The 21696-nt window shown below is 41.1% G+C and overlaps 1 protein-coding gene across 1 annotated transcript; it reads right to left on the bottom strand.

Moving 5' to 3' along the window:
* Positions 1–18985: 18985 nt before the first annotated feature.
* LOC114701273 (ferritin heavy polypeptide-like 17) lies at positions 18986–19740 on the bottom strand. The gene has a single exon (XM_028881329.2). It carries the CDS (start codon positions 19605–19607, stop codon positions 19077–19079), a length of 531 nt encoding a protein of 176 aa, XP_028737162.1. The 5' UTR covers positions 19608–19740; the 3' UTR covers positions 18986–19076.
* Positions 19741–21696: the final 1956 nt, after the last annotated feature.

A 21696-nucleotide genomic window follows, 5' to 3' on the forward strand; every position in this document is an offset into this window, starting at 1 on the left:
GAAAAGGAAAAACAGACTGGAAGGATGTCTGATGCTGCAGCCCAAAACTATCAAGATTTCTATCTTCTATTTCTAAATTTCTGTGAAAAATAAGTATAGTGTAGTAATGTAGGAAAAACTTAAAAGTGTAAGATTGTATAGAAAAAATTAAGATAGCAACTAGACAGAAAAGCTCTTCAATTTTCTGACTTTTGGGGGCTATGTATGCAAACTGGGATAAATCTATCCTCCTTGAGCTTTATGGGTAGTAAAAACTCTTCTTTGAGCTTATTGAGCAGAAAAGAAAAGTTTCCTATGGAAGCTTTTGGCCTGGGGACAGCTGAAATACTAAGTCCAAGCAGCAGGAGAAAGTGATTTCTCCCTGAGGCAAAAATGCAGGTGTAAGAAGCCAAAAAGTTTAAAGTTCAGAAGTTTTGGGGAAAGTTGGTCTTTCTCTCTTGGGGAAAAAAAAAATCTTTCTCAAACTAAACAGCTTTTCTTGGAAAATTTGGGGAAAATGTCTCTAAAAAGCCTTTATCTTTCTCAAACTAAATGTTCTCTTTAAAAACTTAAAAACTAAAGCCTTTAACTTTTTCTCTCAGAAGGACAAAAATTAGAATCACCTAAAGACATTAGTATGGGAATCACCTGTGATTAGATTTAAGGGAAAACAACAAACCTCTTAAGACAGCAAAACGTCTGAGTTCTTTTTTTCAGGCTTTAAAAATCCTCCCTGCAATGCAGGAGGCAGGGATAGAGTTCCTAAAAACCTAAGTTCTGTCTCTTCAAGCTAGTAAAAGGCAGTGGGTCAGAATCCCCTGAGGAAATGCATGGGAAAGTGCCGATAAAGAGCCACAGAGAGCCCAACAGGGCAGGAAACTGCGTGAGAAAAGCAAAAAAGCTGAGCTTTTCAGTTACAGCTAAGCTGAGGCATCAAGGGTTTTGCTTCTGAGTGAGCTTCTAACAGCATGAAAAGGTGCTCCTCGTTGCCCTAATGCAAAGATCCCCTGAAGCAATGCAAACTCTGTAAGCATTGTATCCTCCTTTCTAACCAACAACTGAGAAGCTACTAGCCAGTACCTCCAAGTTTGAGTGCATTCCGGCATACTAGGGTTCCTACAGTTGTGAACAATTTCCTAAAGCATAGCGCTGAGGCAGGAAGGTGCAGGACCCAGGGGAAAACTGGTAATGAACAAAGCTAAAGCTGGCGGGAACAGCATAGTTGCCGGCTTTCCTACAAGTCGCGGGTTGATAGGTCCACAGCTAAAAAAAGAAATCTGAGAAAAGCTTTCCTATCAGAGAAAAGACCTTTCTGGGAAAGCAGTAAAGCCAAACTGCATCTGCAGTGACTCTCTGAAGGAAAACGGAGAAGGGATATAATCCTCCCCAGAAAATGCATGACCTAGGAAAAGCTGCTATAATTTGAGGCAGATGGGGGGGGGGCTATCTCCAAAGGAAGCTAGCAGAGGAGCAGAGCTACAGCCTGAGATATCTGAAGCTCCGCAAAATGAGATAAATATCTATCAGTGTGAGACCAAAATGAGCCATCTTAGAAATAAGACCAAAATGCTTTCACCCAATAACTAAGGCCTAAGATTTCTCCTTTTAGGAATAGGCCATTAGTTACTGAAACCAGTCAGTTCAGATTCCAGAAACCAGGAAGTGTAAAAGTACAGAGTCACAAGATAGTCACGAGGTAATGCCTGCCAGACTATGGAATGTCCTCTCCCTGGTTTCCAGGGTAACTGACCACAGAAGCTGAGGACAGCCAATGAGAAATGGTGGCGGGCAACCACTCCCTTAGAAGTAATTTCTAGAAGTCCCTAGAAGCAAGCCAATCAGAATTGTACCTGTACTAGCACCCCTAAATGATGTAACCTTGTGACTTTTCCCTTTAAAAACTGAGCTTGCAGACAGGTGGGCGCTTCCTCCAGCCTCCACTGCGTTGGATGTATTGGACGAAGTCCCTGCCTAGGCTTGTATTGCTTTTGGATATCCAGAATTAAACCTTGCTTTTGCATTCCGGCATGCTCGTCTTTGGTGGTCTCTCTGGGGGTCACAATCTGGGCACAACATCAGTGAGAGAAAATCTCTCTGAAGGAGCTATGGAAAAGCTCTGTTGTACATGATCTTGTTTTTCACTGACTGGCTAAGGCAAACACAAGCCCTGAGGGAAGTTGCTATCAGAAATGCCCACCTCAAATGCATACTAAGGAGGCAGGTGAAGTTCTAATTTGGGGCCAGTGTCAGATAAAGGAGAGACACCTGTTGAGGCCAGCTTTGAGAGTACAGAAATCTCCTGATGTCCTGTAACTGAAAACATAAAACACTTGGTTCAAACCTCCCAGGCGAAAATTTTGAAAGCAAGCGCAGTAAAAGAGAGCAGAAATCTGTCAATCTCCCATAATTGAAAACTTAAAATACTTGGTTCAAATCTCCCATTGCAAAAGCAAGAACTTTGAAAGTAAGCCCAGTAAAAGAGAACCAGAAGTTGACTCTCAGACCTGAAAAGAACTATGGGAAATGGAGTCCATAAAGTAGCTTTCAACAAAGGGCTGATATAAGAGAAATGCATTCTGGGAAAGGTAGTTTTTTCGCTAAAGATGGCGAAATTGCCCTGAAAGACTTTTGCCAGCTCAAAAATACATTCATAGTAAACTTAAAATACAGCTTTTAAAAGAATAAGGAGGAAAATCATCTAGAGTTTCTTGAATGTCACAAGGAAAGACTGTAAGAATATGAAACTCGGAGCTATGCCACTTTTGGGCTTTACCAGCTCCTTCAGAAAACGCCTTATTTACCCCAATAGCTGTGCAAAGTTTTTACGTTAGTTGGATGACAAAAAGCTACTTATAAAAGCAAACAACCCACTTTGAAATTCTTAAGCAAGCAAGAGAAAGCAGTTTATAGACTGAACATTGTTTTAGATATGAAGAAACTTATGTGAAAATGAAAAAGTTCTTTGCCTTTTGAACAAACAACCTGCAATGAGTGATTCCTTTGCAAATCTAATAAGGAGACAAGGAAACAGGCATTCAAAAAGAAATGACTGCTTTACAGATGGGAAACAAACTTCAGAAAATCTGTCTTAAAAAAGAGTTGCTTCACACCTGAAAGTTCCTTATAAGAAATCAATGCTAAATATCACAGCTGCTAACAACAATAACATCAGGGGTTAAAGCTAACGAAGTGAAAATACTAAACCCTGAAAATGCTTTTCCTCTGAGTAAGCTAATAAAGGATATGTTTCATGAAAGAACATCTGTGTTCTTGACTCCTTTGAATAGTAGCAGTTCTGGTGAAAATATTGGGCTAATAAAAATCTATTAGAAACATCAACATTGTTAAAGAACTCATGGCAAATACAGCTTTAAAAAAATTAAGAAGGGCCGGGCGGTGGTGGCGCACGCCTTTAATCCCAGCACTCGGGAGGCAGAGCCAGGCGGATCTCTGTGAGTTCCAGGAAAGGCGCAAAGCTACACAGAGAAACCCTGTCTCAAAAAAGAAAAAAAAAATTAAGAAGGAGGAAAATTGTATCAGAGTTTGGTGATGAGTGTAAAAAGCAACTAAATCAATTTTCCTGATATTGAGGTTCCATCTTCAGTCTGGGGATATTGGAGAATAAATGGTTCTATTAAGACCTAAAGTTGTAAGACGGAGAAAATTGTTAACTATATATAGCACCATTTATGTTAATTCAAATGGTTCTGTTAAGAGTTTGCTTTAAGTTGTAAGATTGAGAGAATTGTAACTATAGCAATATTTATGTTAACCTGTTAATGGTAATGATGAAGCTAAGGGATTCTTTAAGTTTGCAATTGCATTAACAGTTTTTGATTTAGAAAGGGCTTGATGCAGCTAAAGACTGCTGCAGTCACCTTAGACCCAATCCATAAAAAGAAATGCCATCTTTATCATCCTCTACTACCATACTGGGGAGGTGTAACAGCTATGGAGATTGCTGTGATCTCTTAATAACGAGTTCTTTTTTATATATTAAGAAAGGGGGACCTTGCTGGGCAGTAGTGGTGCATGCCTTTAATCCCAGCACTCAGAAGGCAGAGCCAGGCGGATCTCTGTGAGTTCAAAGCCAGCCTAGTCTATAGAGCAAGATCCAGGACAGGCACCAAAACTATACAGAGAAACCCTGTCTTGAAAAACAAAAAAAAAAAAAAAAAAAAAAAGGGAGGGGGGACCTGTGGGAGCCCGTTTTCAGGTTCCTTGTGGCTTTACCCAGCAGGTCTGCATAGAGAGGATGATTGGACCATGGGCCTGAGTACAGGTGTCTGAGATGGTCTGAACTTGGCTGTGCTGGGAAGAGGTCTTTTGCTCCCCATCCCTTCGCGTCTCTAAATACCCTGGGGCAGAGACAGTCGGGGCTTATTGGAATAGGTTCCAGACCCTCTTGAGGCTATCCTGTATTTTTTTTTTTTTTTTTGATTTTTCGAGACAGGGTTTCTCTGTGTAGCTTTGCACCTTTCCTGGAACTCACTCTGTAGCCCAGGCTGGCCTCAAACTCAGAGATCCGCCTGGCTCTGCCTCCCGAGTGCTGGGATTAAAGGCGTGCGCCACCACCGCCCAGCTTATCCTGTATTTTCTATCTGTTTATCTCCACAATCTAAATCCTTCTATCTACTATTTCCTCCTGGTCTCACTCAAGAAAACTCTGGGGAACTGGTGGGTAAACACCCTGCACATGTTAAATACTTAGTTGTGTTTATTATTCATCATTAAAGCTTCCCCCCCCCCCCGACAATATTTAATGTGCCATCACAAAGTATTAGTTCCTTTCTTAAATTTTTTTGTACTTCCAAACAGTTGTGTTCGTCTAGTGGTGCTTATGGTTCCCTGGCCCAAGCTGCATTCCTTGTCATCTGATTTCCTCTGACTTCATCCACATGGCCCTTGCACAGCACAGCATGGCTCTGTGTGCTGCTGGCACTTGTATGTGATTCCCTAACTTAACTCTGACCTCCTTGAATGTGAGGACAGTGTTCTAGACCAGATTTGACGATCCATTGTGTGCACCTGAAATGGAAAAAGGGCATCAAGGAAACCATATGCCTTGCTGACACTTAGAACAAAGGCTGCAATGGTTTTTTTTATGGTTTCTGAAAGGACTGGTATCAGCGTAAGACACCCCAAGACCAAGTTCTCAACACAAGGGAGATTTATTTGCCCCAGGGGGACAAAGGACCACAAATAAGATACGAGATAGAGGATGAGGGAAAAGGGAAATGAACAAGGGAGAGAAGGAAGGGGTTTTTTTGTCACGGGGTGGGGGGGGGGCGGTGAGCACAAAGGACTGCTTCTAGATACAGAGAAGACAGACGTGGCCCATAGGCAAATGGCAGTTTATAAAGGTAAAAAGGGAAATCCCCATGTATTCCAGAATATTATTTTAAGATGTGTTACATTTGTTTATGCTGTGGAATATTTGTTTAATGATGCATCCTTTTATGTTACATTTGTTTAACTCGGTGAAACTGTGTTACTGTGCTTGTACCTGATGATCTAATAAAGAACTGAATGGCCAATAGCAAGGCAGGAGAAAGGATAGGTGGGGCCGGCATGCAGAAAGAACAAAAAGAAAAAAATCAAGGAGAAAGAAAGGAACGAGAGAACAAGGAGAGGAGGACGCTAGGAGCCAGCCAGCCACGGAGTAAGAGTGTGAAAGTAAGATATACAGAAGTAAGAAAAGGAAAAAGCCCAGAGGCAAAAGGTACATGGCATAATTTAAGAAAAACTGGCAAGAAACAAGTCAAGCTAAGGCCATGTGTTCATAAGTAATGATAAGACTGTGTGTGATTTATTTAGGAGCTGGGTGGCAAGCCCCCCAAAGATTAAAAAGAGTAAAATACCAACAGCTATACCCATGTTTGAATGAGGTATTTAATTTTAATTAGGCATGTAAATTAAATGAGCGAAAGGGAACTTTTTGTTGCTGGATGTCAATACTTTGATAGCTGGACTTTGGTAGTCAGCCTCAGGAGGAGAATGTGCCCAAATAAGGGAATCGACCTTGGCACTAGCTTTAGGAATGGAATCTAATGGTTTGTAGCAAGGCAGAGGAAATGGGTGGGAGAGAAGGGCAAGGCCTGCCAGAGCCATATTTCCCAGGCCTAGTCTGACCAGAGTCCCTTCAATTTCCTTACCCATTCTCCTGTAATGAGGACAAAGTTGCCCAACTGTTTTGTTATCATGTCTTCCATAGGGATTATACTTATTCTAGTGATCTTACTATTTATAGGTTACTTCATCTGTGTAGCACGCCATCATCAAATAGCTGCTGTGGGGCGTTTACCCACCACCCCCACAGCTTCCCAGAGTTTTCTTGAGTGTGAGCAGCAGGAAATATTAGATAGAAGGATTTATAGCTGAGAATCTTGTGGAGATAAACAGATAGAAAATAAAGGATAGCCTCGAGAGGGCCTGGAACCTATTCCAACAGGCCCCGACTGTCTCTGGCCCAGGGTTTTTATAGAGACGCCAAGGGGTGGAGCAAAAGACCTCCTCCCCTAGCACAGCCAAGTGCAGACCATCTCAGACACCTGCACTCAGGCCCATGGTCCTGATCATCCTCTATTCGGACCTGCTGGGTAAAGCCACGAGGCACCCCAGAACGGGCTCCCACAGGTCCCCCCCCTTCTTAATATATAAAAAAAATAACTATTAATGGCTTATAGCAATCTCCATAGCTGTTACACCTCCCAGTATGGGAGTAGAGAATGATATAGATGGCATTTCTCTTTTGAATTAGGTCCAAGGTGACCACAGCAATCTTAGCTGCCTCAAGCCCTTTCTAAACCAAAAACTCTTAAGGTAACTACGAACTTAAAGAATCCCTTAACTTCATCATTACCATTAACAGGTTAACATAAATATTGCTATACATAGTCACAGTTCTCTCAATCTTACAACTCAAAGCAAACTCTTAACAGAACCATTTGAATTAGCATATATGGTGCTATATATAGTTAACAATTTTCTCCGTCTTACAACTTTAACTCAGTCATTTGAATTTTCTTGTTAACAGAACATAAGAAAAACTTCAATGTATTCACAAATTTAAACATTTCCTTAACTCCACAAAACCAGGGTGCATTAATACCAATAGGTTTCTGCGAACATAATTCAATCTCATAGCTCCTCCTTTTCTTTATAATTTTTAAACAAAAACTCAAACCTAGTTAGAGGAACCCAAACTTATATGTTTAAACAGTTTCATTTGTAACACAAAACCAGTTCCATAAGTAATTTCATTTTTACATAAACAGTTCCACAAAACAATTCATAAATCACCAGTTAATAAAGCATATACACATACACAAAATTGCATTTTGATTCTAAGTAGAAATACATTTCTTCATTTAAACAGTTCCATTTTTTTTTTTTTTTTTTTTTTTTTTTTGGTTTTTTCGAGACAGGGTTTCTCTGTTTAGCTTTGCGCCTTTCCTGGAACTCACTTGGTAGCCCAGGCTGGCCTCGAACTCAGAGATCCGCCTGCCTCTGCCTCCCGAGTGCTGGGATTAAAGGCGTGCGCCACCACCGCCCGGCCAGTTCCATTTTTAACCCAATTCCAGAAAACCGTTCCTAGGTCATTACTCAAAACTGTCCCATTGCAATGAAATTTCTATTGTTTATTTCATTTAAGTCTTAAAATTCAAATGATAAATTCTGGTACTAGCCTTCCAAATATGAGAAATCCATAACCAAATTTTTGTAATTTTATCTCATTTTTAAGTTCAAAAAGTTCAAACAAGAAAAATTCTGGTATCAGGCTTTCACTTCCAAATATGAAGAGATGTTTTTCAACCAAAACTTTTTGCAGTTAATAATTTTTGTTCAAACAAGCATCTCTGCAACTTTTGTTCTCACAGACAGACCTTTTTAGTTATAGTAATATTATAAACCACACCGTTTTTGCTGTTAGCTCAGGTTTTTCTGTGTTGCGTTGAGATTCCACGGATCTCAGCTGCGGATGCCTTGTGCTGGTTCTGGCGTCCGCCATTCTTAGCGGCTTCTGGAGCTTTTGAAACCTTTCAGACTGCCTACTTTGCAGTCTACTAGGACACTATCTCCTGTGTCTCAGGTGTTGTCACCATATACATTAAGAATAGACTCACACTTAACATTTACACTTTTTCACAAACTCACATATAACATTTTTTGCCTTGCAAAGCATTTAGACTCATATTCAACATTTACACGTTTTTACAAACTCACATACAACATATTAACATCTACATATTTATACTTTAAGGAAACTATAGAACTACTTTAGCAAATATATTTCTTATTAATTCTTATATACTTATATTCATTCTATCTTATTTCTTATTTAAACTTACATTTACAACTAACATCTTACAAGCTTATTACTACATGTCTTAAGACTACCTTAGATACTTCTTACAAGCTTATATTCTTAAAGGAACTCTATAGATCTATTTTACAAACTTATATAGGGCTACCATTAGCATACATATAACTTAGCAAACACCTAAAGATTTCTTAACACAGATATAACAAGACAGAATTTTTACAAACTCACATCTTATTTTTCTATTTCTTACTCTTAATTATTATCACTATCTCTATTAGAAAGATTCTCTTAACTAGACAGGAAGTACGTACATCATTTCTAAAGTTTAGAGTTTATAGTCAGCTTTGTTATAAAGCACTGGGATTTAGTGAGTGTTGTCATTATAGAGTTGTGATACTTGTTGCTAGGGGATTGTAACAATCTTGGGACGAAGCCACACTCCAAAGTTGCCATTTCTCTCAGCCATTCCGGACCGGGAGAGATGCACTGTCAGCGGTAAACAGTTTTTAACTAGAGGCTGTCCCCTCACCCAAATTCATAATAGTTCCCCTAAGAACTTAATTCAGACAAACGTTTCTATCACAGCAGTACTTTTGGTTTGCTCTACTGAAAAACTTCACACTGAGGGTGAAATTACCATATTTAGCTGCTGTAAAGCTCTTTGCCAATACTGCACAGCTATTAGGTGATATAAAGTATTTTTCTAAAGGAGCTAGTAAAACCAAAAGCACAGCTCTGAACTCTTATTTCCTCACTGTTTGCATTAACCAGTGACAAAACCTCAGAAATACTAATCGAGCCACTTTCATTCTGGTTCCTTTATAGGAACCTCATTGGAGCTGACCTTCCTTAGTTCCACGCTCCTTACCAAACACTTCGGTAACCACTGAGCTTCATTCTCCTCTTGTGAAAAAACAAACATGTCCTCGACCCCATATTAACACAGGATCGGGACCCTTCCATAATCCTGAGCAGGGATCTTTCCATTTCACTTGAGTTTCAGGATTTAGAATTTTCACTTCATTAGCTTTAACTCCTGATGTTATTAGCAGTGGTGATATTTAGCATTTATTTCTTATAAGGAACTTTCAGGTAAAGCAACTATTTCGTAAGACAGCTAGATTTTCTGAAGTTTGTTTCCCATCTAATAAAGCAGTCATTTCTTTTTTGAATGCCTGTTTCCTTGTCTCCTTATTAGATTTGCAAAGGAATTACTCATTGCAGGCAGTTTGTTCAAAAGGCAAAGAACTTTTTTAATTTCAACATAAGTTTTTTCATATCTAAGACAACGTTCAGTGTATAAACTGCTTTCCCTTGTTTTAAGGATTTTTTTTTTTTTGGTTTTTTTTTTCGAGACAGGGTTTCTCTGTGTAGCTTTGCGCCTTTCCTGGAACTCACTTGGTAGACCAGGCTGGCCTCGAACTCACAGAGATCCGTCTGCCTCTGCCTCCCGAGTGCTGGGATTAAAGGCGTGCGCCACCTGTTTTAAGGATTTTAAAGTAACTTGTTTGCTCTTATAGGTAGCTTTTTGTCATCCAACTACCGTAAAAACTTTGTACAGCTATTAGGGTAAATAAGGCATTTTTCCAATGGAGCCCCAAACCGCGAAGCGCATAGTTCCATATCCTTTCAATTTTTCATTGGAACTGACACTTAAACTCTTAGACGATTTTCCTTATTCTTTTTAAAGGCTGTATTTTAAGTTTACCATGAACCTATTTTTGAGCTGACAAAAGTGTTTCAGGGCAATGTCGCCATCTTTAGCGGAAAAACTACCTTTCCCAGAATGCATTTCCCTTATATCAGTCCATAATAATATCAGTCCCTTATATCATTTCCCATATTTCTTTTCGGGTTTGAGAGTCAACTGGTTCTCTTTTACTAGACTTGTTTACAAATTCTTGCCCGGGAGGTTTGAACAAAGCTTTTTGCTTTTGCAACCGGAGATTTGAACAAGCATTTTACATTTTCAGCTATGGCACATTAGGAGGTTTCTATTCTCCTCAGCTGGCTTCAACAGGTGTCTCCTTCATTTGACACTGGCCCCGGATCAGAACCGCACCTGCTTTGTTAGCGCGCATTGAGGCTGGCATTTCTGATAGCAACTTTCCTCGGGGCTTGTGCTTGTCTTAGCCAGTTAGTGAAAAACAAGATCATGTACAACAGCTTTTCCATAGCTCCTTCAGAGATTTTCTCCCACTGATCTTATTCTCATTTTGCTTGCTCCTTCCCCCCCCCCCAGATGCAGAGCTTCAGCTATCTGTCTGCGGCTCTGTTCCTCTGCTAGCTCCCTTTGGAGGTAGGGGCTTTTTTTCTCCCCCGAATCTGCCTCCAATTCTAGCAGCTTTTTCAGGTCATACATTTTCTGGGGAGGTGTTTGTCCTTTCTGTTTCTTCATAGTCTTTCTCCCAGACAGTTCCCAGTTTGGTCTCAATTTATCCCCTCTACCTCAGAAACGGTTTCTGACACTAGAGCGGCGGCTTTCCCTGCTACTGAAGGTAGGGGCTTTTTGTCCGTTTGTTTTCCGGGTCTGTGTGGTTTGCGTACAGACTGAAAAATTTAACAAGGGAGGTTTTTGCCATTTCTAAACTCCCATTAGGACAGGTATTTTGCCTCATCAGGCCTTCACCTGGCCCAGTCCCCCCAATGGGTTGTGTTTGCTTGTCTGGGTGCTCAGGACAGAGCTTATGCCAGAGGCAATCGCCCCTCAGGGCTACACTCCCTCATCTCAGGGAGTCAGTTGAAACAAAGCTTTTCTCGAAGAGGTGCTTTCTCTGACAGAAAAGAAAGCTTTACCCCTGGATAGTTCTGTTCTGCCCTGGCTGGGCTCTTTCCCCAGACAGCATTCTGACTCTGCAGCACGACTGCTTCAGACACAGTTCAGCTTTACTGTTTTCCCAGAAAGGTCCTTACTCTGATAGGAAGCTTTTTCTCAGATTTCTTTTTGCAGTTGTGGACCTATCAACCCGGGACTTGTAGAAAAGTGGACAACTGTGCCATTCCCACCGGCTTTAGTTTTGTTTGTTCATTAGCAATCTTCCCCTGGGTCCTGCACCTTCCTGCCTCAGCTCTGTGCTCCAGGAAGTTTACAACTGCAGGAACCCTAGTATCCCCCGAAATGCACTCCAACTCAGACGGCCATTCACCCCTGGGTTTTTGGTCAGAAGTGAGGATACAATGCTAACGGAGTTTGCATTGCTTCAGGGGATCTTTGCATTCATTAGGACGATTAGGAGCACCTTTTCATTCTGAAAAGCTCATTCAGAAACAAAACCCTTGATGCCTCAAGCTGGGTTGTAACTGAAAAGCTTGGCATTTTTGCTTTTCTCAGGTAAAGTTTATGGCCCTTTTGGGCTCTCTGTAGTTCTTCACCCTTACTCTCCCCCAAGCGTTTCCCTCAGGGTACTCTGACCCACTGTCTTTTACTAGCTTGAAAAGACAGAGCTTAGAAGAGGTTTTTAGAAACTTGTCCCTGCCTCCTGCATTGCAGGGAGGATTGTTAAAGCTTGAAAGAACTTAGAGAGGTTTTGCTGTCTTAAGAGGTTTGTTGTTTTCCCTTAGAGCTAATCACAGGTGGTCCCCATACTAATATCTTCAGGTGATTCTAATTTTTGTCCTTCTGAGAGAGAGTTCTAGTTTTTAAGTTTAAGAGAGCTTTTGAGAAAGATTAAGGCTTTTTAGAGAGATTTTTTTCCCCAAAATTTCCAAGAAAGGCTTTAGAGAAAGATTTTTTTTCCCTCCAGGAGAAAGACCAACTTTTCCCAAAACTTCCCAACTTTAAACTTTGACTTCTTACACCCCCCATTTTTGCCTCAGGGAGAAATTACTTTCTCCTGCCGCTTGGACTTAGCATTTCAGCTGTCCCCAGTCAAAAGCTTCCATAGGAAACTTTTTCTTCCCCATAAGCTCAGAGAAGAGCTTTTTTACTACCTGTAAAGCCCAAAGAAAGATTTTTTTCCCCAGTTTGCTTTCAAAGCCCCCAAAGTTAGAAAATTGAAGAGTTTTTCTGTCTAGTTGCCTTACTTATTTTTTCCTACACAATCATACACTTCTAAGTTTTTCCTAAACTATATTACTACCCTATACCTTACTTATTTTTCACAGAATTTGAGAAAGGAATAGAAGATAGAAAATTTTGACAGAAGAGAATTTCGCTGCAGCATTGGACATCCTTCCAGTCCGCTTTCCTTTTCTCTCGAGGATAAAACCCCTGCCTTCCCAAAAAATTATATATTTTTATATATTATTCCATAACACCGGCATGCCTTTCCACTGGCAGGGCTGACTCAGCACTTTCACCAAAACCTCTGTAATAAAACTATTTTCCTTTACCTTTAGTCCCTATTACTTTGTCTTTAGTCCCCCCTTTTTTGTTCCCCCTTTTTTTCTTTAGTCCCCTTTTTTTTCTTTAGTCCCTGTTCAGGCGCCATTCTGTGGGGCGTTTACCCACCACCCCCACAGCTTCCCAGAGTTTTCTTGAGTGCGAGCAGCAGGAAATATTAGATAGAAGGATTTATAGCGGAGAATCTCGTGGAGATAAACAGATAGAAAATAAAGGATAGCCTCGAGAGGGCCTGGAACCTATTCCAACGGGCCCCGACTGTCTCTGGCCCAGGGTTTTTATAGAGACGCCAAGGGGTGGAGCAAAAGACCTCCTCCCCTAGCACAGCCAAGTGCAGACCATCTCAGACACCTGCACTCAGGCCCGTGGTCCTGATCATCCTCTATTCGGACCTGCTGGGTAAAGCCACGAGGAACCCAAGAACGGGCTCCCACAAGCTGCCCTATGCCAACTGAGTTCTAGAGCAGCTCTCTAGGTGGGCCCTAATGGCCTACCCCTAAGAGTCCCTTTCTCTCTGTTTGACACCCTAAAACCACCCCCACAGCAGTAAGTAGGCAGAGAAATCATCAGTGTTAAACCGATTGGCAGTCCGTGTTGATTCCTGAGACTTCGTAATGGAGGAGGGTCAAGTGATCTTAGGCTGATCCATTAGGAAAGCAGGGATGACTCCTTTAAGAGCAGTCACTAGGGTTGTGTCATCCTCCTCCAGGACATTTCAACTGTTACAAATTTCTAAAAGGCAGAAATCGGATGAATCAGGAAGAAGAGTGGGGAGTCTGAACAGTGGAATGCCCTGGAAGTCTAGTAAGCACCTGACCCAGAGGCCCCTAGGGGACTCCTAGCTCAGGGAGCTCCTCCCATCCTCTTGATGGTGGCTTTTCTTATGTTCTAATAGCTTGTCATTTTCATGCTCTTTTCTCTGTGTGTGTCTGGTGCTTCACCATTCTTCCCATCACCTTCAATGTCCTGGGGCCTGCTGCCGTTGCTTCTCTCATGTGTTGATCTTCTGCTTTTCCTGGAAACCATTTGTTCATCCTGCAGACTATCAGCAGATTGCCTAGATGACCACCCCTCATCTCAAGGCCCCTGGATCACAATTACTAAAGTCTATGAACTTCATTCTGCTCACCTCTACTCAGTTCAAAGCATGTGCCTCATGGGCTTTAACACTCTAGGCTCTTTAAACTTTTTGTTCAACATCCCAGATAAGACCTTTATCCACAGCCTCATGTTGTATCAGCCCTTGTATGTGATTAATGTATGTATCTTAATATCATATCATTCCAATGGGTACAATGTTGTATTTAGGAAAATTAGAAATGGATGTATTGTGATATGGGTCTCTCCTGCTCTCCAGTGATCTCAATAAGTCACCTGTGGCTGTGGGGAAGCTAAGCTGAAGATCTGCTTCATTTTCATTACAGGCCAGGGTGACTCAGTCAAGTGGGTTCTCTGTCATACCTTCTTCTACAAATTTTTTTGCTACCTAGAATCAAGAAACAGTAACATTTATACATGATACTAAATCTCTGGATACATTTGAAAATGCATTTATTTATTTATTTATTTATTTTTATTTATTTATTTATTTATTTTTAAAAGGTCTTTTTCATTTTACATACTAATCCCAGTTTCCCCTCCATCCTCTTCTCCGCTCCCCACCTCCCCCCATCCCACCCCTATCCCCTCCTCAGAAAGGGTAAGGCCACCCTTGGGGAGTCAACAAAGTCTAGCATACTAAGTTGAGGCAGGACCAAGCCCCTCCCCCCTGTGTCAAGGCTGAGCAAGGAATCCCTCGCCCAGGGAATGTGTTCCAAAAGCCATTTCATGCACCGGGGATAAGCCCTGGTCCCACTGCCAGGGGCTCCCCAAACAGATCTAACCACATAACTGCCACCCACATTCAGAGGCCTAAGTTCAGTCCCATGCATGTTCCCTGGCTGACAGGCCAGACTCCATGAACTCCCACCAGCTTGGGTCAGTTGTCTCTGTGGTTTTCCCCATCGTGATCCCTCCTCCCTCTCTTCACCTGAAGTCTAGGAGCTCAGCCCAGTGCTTGTTTGTGGATCACTGCATCTGCTTCCATCAGTTACTGGATGTTGGTTCTATGATGACAATTAGGGTACTCACTAATCTGATTATAGGGGAGGGTAAGTTCAGACACCCTTTCCATTACTGCTAGGAGTCTTAGTTGATGTCATCCTTGTGGATTCTTGGGGATTTCCCTAACACCAGTAGCACCAGGTTTCTCCCTAACCCCATAATGGCTCCCTCTACTAAAATATCTCTTTCATTGCTCTCCCTCCTCAGCCCTCCCTCCACTCAGCCATCTCAGTCCCTCCTGTTCCCATCTCCCATCCCTTCCCTTCTACACCCCTCCAAGTTTACCCAGGAGATCTTAAATATTTTCCCTTCCTAGGGCCCTCCATGTGTATGCCACTTAGGGTCATCTATTTCACCTTGTGGATTGTAGCCTGAATATCCTTTGCTTTGCATCTAATATCCATTTAAGAGTATGTACATACTGTGTTTGTCTTTTTGGGTCTGGATTACCTCACTCAGGATAATTCTTCTTAGTTCCATCCATTTGCCTACAAATTTCATGATTTCATTGTTTTTTACCACTGAGTAATACTCCATTATGCAAATGTACCACATTTTCCTTATCCATTCTTCCTTTGAGGGGCATCTAGGTTGTTTCCAGGTTCTGGCTAATTATGAATAATGCTGCTATGAACATAGTTGAGCAAGTGACCTTGTGGTATGATTGAGCATCCTTTGGATATATCACTGGTCATTAATATCTCCTAAGATCAATGGACTCAATTCACCTATAAAAAGACACAGACTAACAGAATGCATATGAAAACAGTATCCATTTTTCTGCTGCATATAAAAGACACATCTCAACCTCAAAGACAGACATCACCTCAAAGTAAAGAGTCTGGAAGAGATTTTCCAATCAAATGGTCCTAAGAAACAAGCTGGTGTAGCTATCCTAATATCTAACAAAATAGACTTCAAACTAAAATCAATCAAAAGAAATCGAGAAGGACATTTTATATTCATCACAGGAAAAATCCATCAAGATGAAGTCTCAATTCTAAACATTTATGCCCCAAATACAAGAGCACCCATATTTGTAAAAGAAACAGTACTAAAGCTTAAATCACACATCAAACCAGCACACACTAATAGTGGGAGACTTCAACTCCCCACTCTCACCAATGAACAGGTCTGCCAGACAGAAACTTAACAGAGAAATAAGGAAACTAACAGATGTTTTGACTCAAATGGACCTAACAGACATCTACAGAACTTTTCACCCAAACACAAAAGAATATACCTTCTTCTCAGCACCTCATGGAATCTTCTCTAAAACTGACCACATACTCAGTAACAAAGCAAACCTCTACAGATACCAAAAAATTAAAATAACCCCCTGTATCTTATCAGATCACCATGGCTTAAAGTTAGAATTCAACAACAACAGTAATTACAGAAAGCCTACAATTCATGGAAATTGAACAATGCTCAACTGAATCACCACTGGGTCAATGAAGAAATAAAGAAATTAAAGACATCCTGGAATTCAATGAAAATGAATGCACAACATATCCAAACTTATGGGACACAATTAAGCAGTGCTAAGAGGAAAGTTCATAGCACTAAGTGGCTACATAAAGAACATGGAGAAATCTGACACTAGCAACTTAACAGCACACCTGAAAGCTCTAGAAGAAGAAGAAGCAAACTCACTTAGGAGGAGTAAACGCTAGGAAAATAATCAAAATGAGGGCTGAAATCAATAAAATAGAAACAAAGAGGACAGTACAAAGAATCAATGAAACAAAGAGTTGGTTTTTCAAGAAAATCAACAAGATAGACAAACCCTTATCCAAACTACCCAAAAGGCAGAGAGAGAATATCCAAATTAAAAAATCAGAAATGAAAAGGGGGACATAACAACAGACACTGAGGAAATCCAGAGAATCATTAGGTCATACTTTGAAAACCTATACCCCATGAAATTAGAAAATGTAAAAAAAAAAAATGGACAATTTTCTGGATCATGACCACATACCAAAATTAAATCAAGACCAGATAAACAATGTCAATAGACCTATAACCCCTAAGGAAATAGAAACAGTTATCAAAAGTCTCCCAACCAAAAAAAGCCCAGGGTCAGATGGTTTCAGCGCAGAATTCTACCAGAATTTCAAAGAAGAGCTAATACCAATACTCCTCAAATTGTTCCACACAATAAAAACAGAAAGAACATTGACAAACTCTTTTTACGAGGATACAGTTACCCAGACACCCAAGCCACACAAAGATGCAACAAAGAAAGAGAATTACAGACTAATCACCCTCATGAACATCGATGCAAAAATATTCAATAAAATACTGGCAAACTGAATCCAAGAACACATTAGAAAAATCATCCACCATGATCAAGTAATCTTCATCCCAGTGATGCAGGGATGGTTCAACATACAAAAATCTGTCAATGCAATCCACCATATAAATAAACTGAAATAAAAAACCACATAATCATCTCATTAGATGCTGAAAACGTCTTCCATAAAATCCAACACCCCTTCATTATAAAGGTCTTGGAGAGATCAGGGATATAAGGACCATACCTAAACATAATAAAGGCAATATACAGCAAGCCAACAGCCAACATCAAACTAAATGAGAGAAACTCAAAGCAATTCCACTAAAATCAGGATCAAGACAAGGCTGTCCACTCTCTCCATATCTATTCAATATAGTATACAAAATTCTACCTAGAGCAATAAGACAACAAAAGGAGATCAAGGGGATACAAATTGGAGAGGAAGAAGTCAAACTTTTGCTATTTGCAGATGATATGATAGTGTACATAAGTGACCCCAAAAATTCTACCAGGGAACTTCTACAGCTGATAAACTCCTTCAATAATGTGGCAGGATACAAGATTAACTCAAAAAGATCAGTAGCCCTCCTATATACAAAGGATAAATGGGCTAAGAAAGAAATCAGAGAAATATCACCTTTAACAATAGCCACAAACAACATAAAATATCTTGGCGTAACTCTAAGCCAACAAGTGAAAGTCCTTTTTAAAAAAAATATTCTGGGAGAAGCATTTAATAGAATGGTGAAACACAGGCTAGGAAAGTACAGTCAGTAAGTTACCCACCTGAAACCTGGGACATTTTATTTTAAACATTTCCCTATCTCATTTCCTTATCTTCTGCCTCAGTGACACCAGATGCTTATATAGTTACCATAAACAAAGAAAGGAGCTCCAGATGACTCAACCTATCACAATCACACCACAAGCCTTGTGCTCACATAGATAATAACAAAAGGGTAATTTGAACATTTCCAGGGGCTAAATGATTGCCTTTACCCTCCACCCTTCTGGATAGTCAAAGCTGCAAAATAATGGGAGATGACTATGGAGAGATACTCCTAAATATCAATCTTAAAATTTCCATGAGATCCACGTTCATTTTTTTTTTCAAGGTGAGAGCGTTTGTTTGTTTGTTTTATGAAACAGTCTCATGTAGCTCAGGGGGCCTCCACCTTGCTGTAAAGCAGAGGGTACATTCAACTTTCGGTTTTCCTGCATCCATCTCCACAGTGCTGTGATTTCAAGTGTGTATCACCACCCCTAGTTTATCGCCATGGTTAGGATGCATTCCAGGGTTTTCTGAATACTAGGCAAGCACTATAAAAATTAAGCCACACTCAGTGTGGGGACCAAGGAAAGAACACTCTTACTATGACTTGATCCCAAGACCAGGGCAAAGAAAACACCCTCACCCTGACCTCACCCCAAGCCCAAGACCAGGGCCAAGCAACAGAATCCCACCAATCACTAAGCCAAGATCAGGCCACACACACACACACACACACACACAAAAAATCTCAATTCCAGACCACACTGGAAAGCTCCAGCCCCTCCCTCACCCCAAGATACTCTATATAAATTTTGCCTTCTTTTCTTCAGTTCCCTTCTGCTTCTTCCCTGATTAGAGGCAGCCACCCTCCTGGTTTTTTCCCTCCCGACAAATCTCGTGTGAGGTTTGTTGTTCGGTGTGCTTGGCTCCCCATTGCCAGGATACCTTTCCCTTCAGAGCTGTAACACTTGCCTTGGGGAGACCTCACCCCCACACCGGAGCAGAGCTGTAACACTTCTGTTGAGGAAGCCTTTTCCCTTCCGAGCTGCAACACTTTCACACAGTCCCTAAGGATAAGAGTTTACACCTCAACTTGATACTTTAATTTTGCTGAAAACGAATTTATTTCAAACATCAGTCAATCAAAAAGAGAAAATCAGTGAACTTGCTTCAAAAGCAACATGAACATCAGGTGTGATGACCAGAGGAAGATCCCATGGCAGTGGGGACATCCCAGTCCAGTCCACTGGAGGCTTTAGGACAGGCTGAGCTTTTCCAAGAGGTGCTCAGCCAAGCCGTTCTCTGGATCCTCCATCTGGCGCAGGCTGCTCAGATTGCTGCTCATCTCCTTCAGAACTTGGACCTGCTCATCCAGACAGTGATTCTCTAGGAAGTCGCAGAGGTAGGTGCTGCCTTTTCCCTTGGCCAATTCATGCAGGTTCAGCAGGCTCTGGTTGATGGTCATCTCCATGTGGAGGGCACACTCCATGGCGTGGATGCCCCCATGCCAACTGTCGTGGTCCGGTCTTGGGATGTTACGAAGGACGATGCTGCCTCCACACTTATTCTGCAGGAGCATGAACATCTCGGCACTGGCCTTGCATCTCTGTGACTTGCTCAGGAAGAAACGCTTTAAATTCTCCAGGGCCACGTCTTCACGGTCAAAGCAGGAGGCCATAGACAAGTACACAAAGGAGGCCTGAAGCTGCTGCTGGATATGGCTGTTGACAGCGTCCTCGCAGTCTTGGTCATAGTTCAGTCGGACTAGTGAGGACGCTTCAGCCATGGCGGGCCGCTTGAACACAACAGTCTCAGCCGCTCCTGTACTTACTCAGTTGGGCGGGACGAGAACACGCGGCCCCTGAGTCCCTCAGAAGAGAGGAAGACTTCTCCCCGCCGCCGGAGCTCAGCCCGAAGGCCTCAGGTTGAGTGTTGGCGCCTGGTGATGACGTCATTTCAGCGCTAGGGCTTGTAAGGGGGGGGGGTGGGTCAAGAGTGCTGATTTCTATAGCAAGGGGGCCTGGTGGGCCCTGACTGACCTACACTATACGGTTTAAAGGACTCTATTATAAACTCCACAGTTTTAGGCTAAATCCTCTGGATACTTTATTTCTCTGATTCTTTATATTTAGATTCTTTATATTCTCTGAATATCTCCACAATGTTATTTCTCTCAACATTCTGCTGTTCGCTTTCTTTCGAGACAGGGTTTCTCTGTGTAGCTTTGCGCCTTTCCTCGAACTCACAGAGATCCACCTGCCTCTGCCTCCCAAGTGCTGGGATTAAAGGCGTGCGCCACCGCCCGGCACTGTTCGCTTTCTTTTTTTTTTTTTTTTTTTTTTTTTTTTTTTTTTTTTTTTTTGGTTTTTCGAGACAGGGTTCCTCCGTGTAGCTTTGCGCCTTTCCTGGAACTCACTTGGTAGCCCAGGCTGGCCTCGAACTCACAGAGATCCGCCTGGCTCTGCCTCCCGAGTGCTGGGATTAAAGGCGTGCGCCACCCCCACCCGGCCTGTTCGCTTTCTTTAGGTAAACTTAATATCAGAAAAACTTTATTCAATGACTGGTCTCATCACTTCCCTCGGCTAGTATTTACCCGACGCTATGAAGATAGGGTCAAGGGTTAGGTTGAAGGGTCATCAGTGCTCAGTAACATCATTAAACCAGGCAACTGTGTGGTGACGTTAACTTTTATATACGATTTTAAAATAATTTTTCAATAATAAATCTGAAATAAATCATTAATATAGAGGGTAGCTGAGAAAACAGACACTTTGATGCCTTTCTATGGGTAGTATAATTATTCATGGTGATTTCAATGTCCCCCAACACTCTTTCTATTGCCACTGCTATGAAATAAGCCTTGTTAATCATTAAATGATTAAAGTTAATGAAATTAGCTTTAAGAGTCTATTTTTGTATTTATTTATTTATTTATTTATTTATTTATTTATTTATTTATTGGTTTTTTGAGACAGGGTTTCTCTGTGTAGTTTTGATGCCTGTCCTGGAACTCACTCTGTACCCCAGGCTGGCCTTGAACTCACAGAGATCCACCTGCCTCTGCCTCTAGAGTACTTGGATTAAAGGTGTGCACCACCACCACTGCCCAGCTAAGAGTCTATTTTTGTCTTTATTATAACTATATGTGCAAGTATTAAACTAAGTGATCTTTTAAGAAGGCTAATATTGTATTTTTGTACTTAGTTCATTAATTACAACTAAAACAAATGATCTGTTATTTCTTTTAAGTAGGATATAATCCAATTGGTCAATTTAAAGCATATATCATAACCATTAGGGCATGACTATCTTAAAATAGAGGACTTCATAGACATACACTCACCAAAGAAAATGTAATTTCTTAATCCAGTTGAAAACTATTTTCATAGTCAGTCAACATACTTTCTATAATATAATCTTAAAGTGACTACAATAAACTCAGTTAACAATTGTGAAGAATTTGTGCTTGCTTTCATAAGAGTTGTTGCAACCATGACTTTTCTTCTTGACTGGAACACAATATAATTTAAAATTGACACTTATTCTTATATTTTTAAAAGAAATAACATGAGGATTGTCTTAATCAGTGATCTATTGTTGTGAAAAGATATGACCATGGCAACTCTTATAAAAGAAAGCATTTAATTGGGGCTTGCTTACAGTTTCAGATGTTCAGTCCATTTTCATCATGGTAGGAAGCATGGTGGAAAAGTGGCTGAGAGATCTGAAGGTAACAAGAAGAAAGAGCCACTCCCAGTAACATACTTCCTCCAACAAGGTCACACCTACTCCAACAAGGTCATACCTCCTGATCCTTTCAAATAGTGCCACTCCCTGGTGACCAAGCATTCAAATCTACAAGCCTATAGGGACAT

The sequence above is a fragment of the Peromyscus leucopus genome, chromosome X (genome assembly GCF_004664715.2).
Source record: "Peromyscus leucopus breed LL Stock chromosome X, UCI_PerLeu_2.1, whole genome shotgun sequence".
NCBI lineage: Eukaryota > Metazoa > Chordata > Mammalia > Rodentia > Cricetidae > Peromyscus > Peromyscus leucopus.

Coding starts and splice junctions, on each gene's coding strand:
- LOC114701273 (XM_028881329.2), bottom strand. CDS start 19,607: ATGGCTGAAGCGTCCTCACTAGTCCGACTGAACTATGACCAAGACTGC.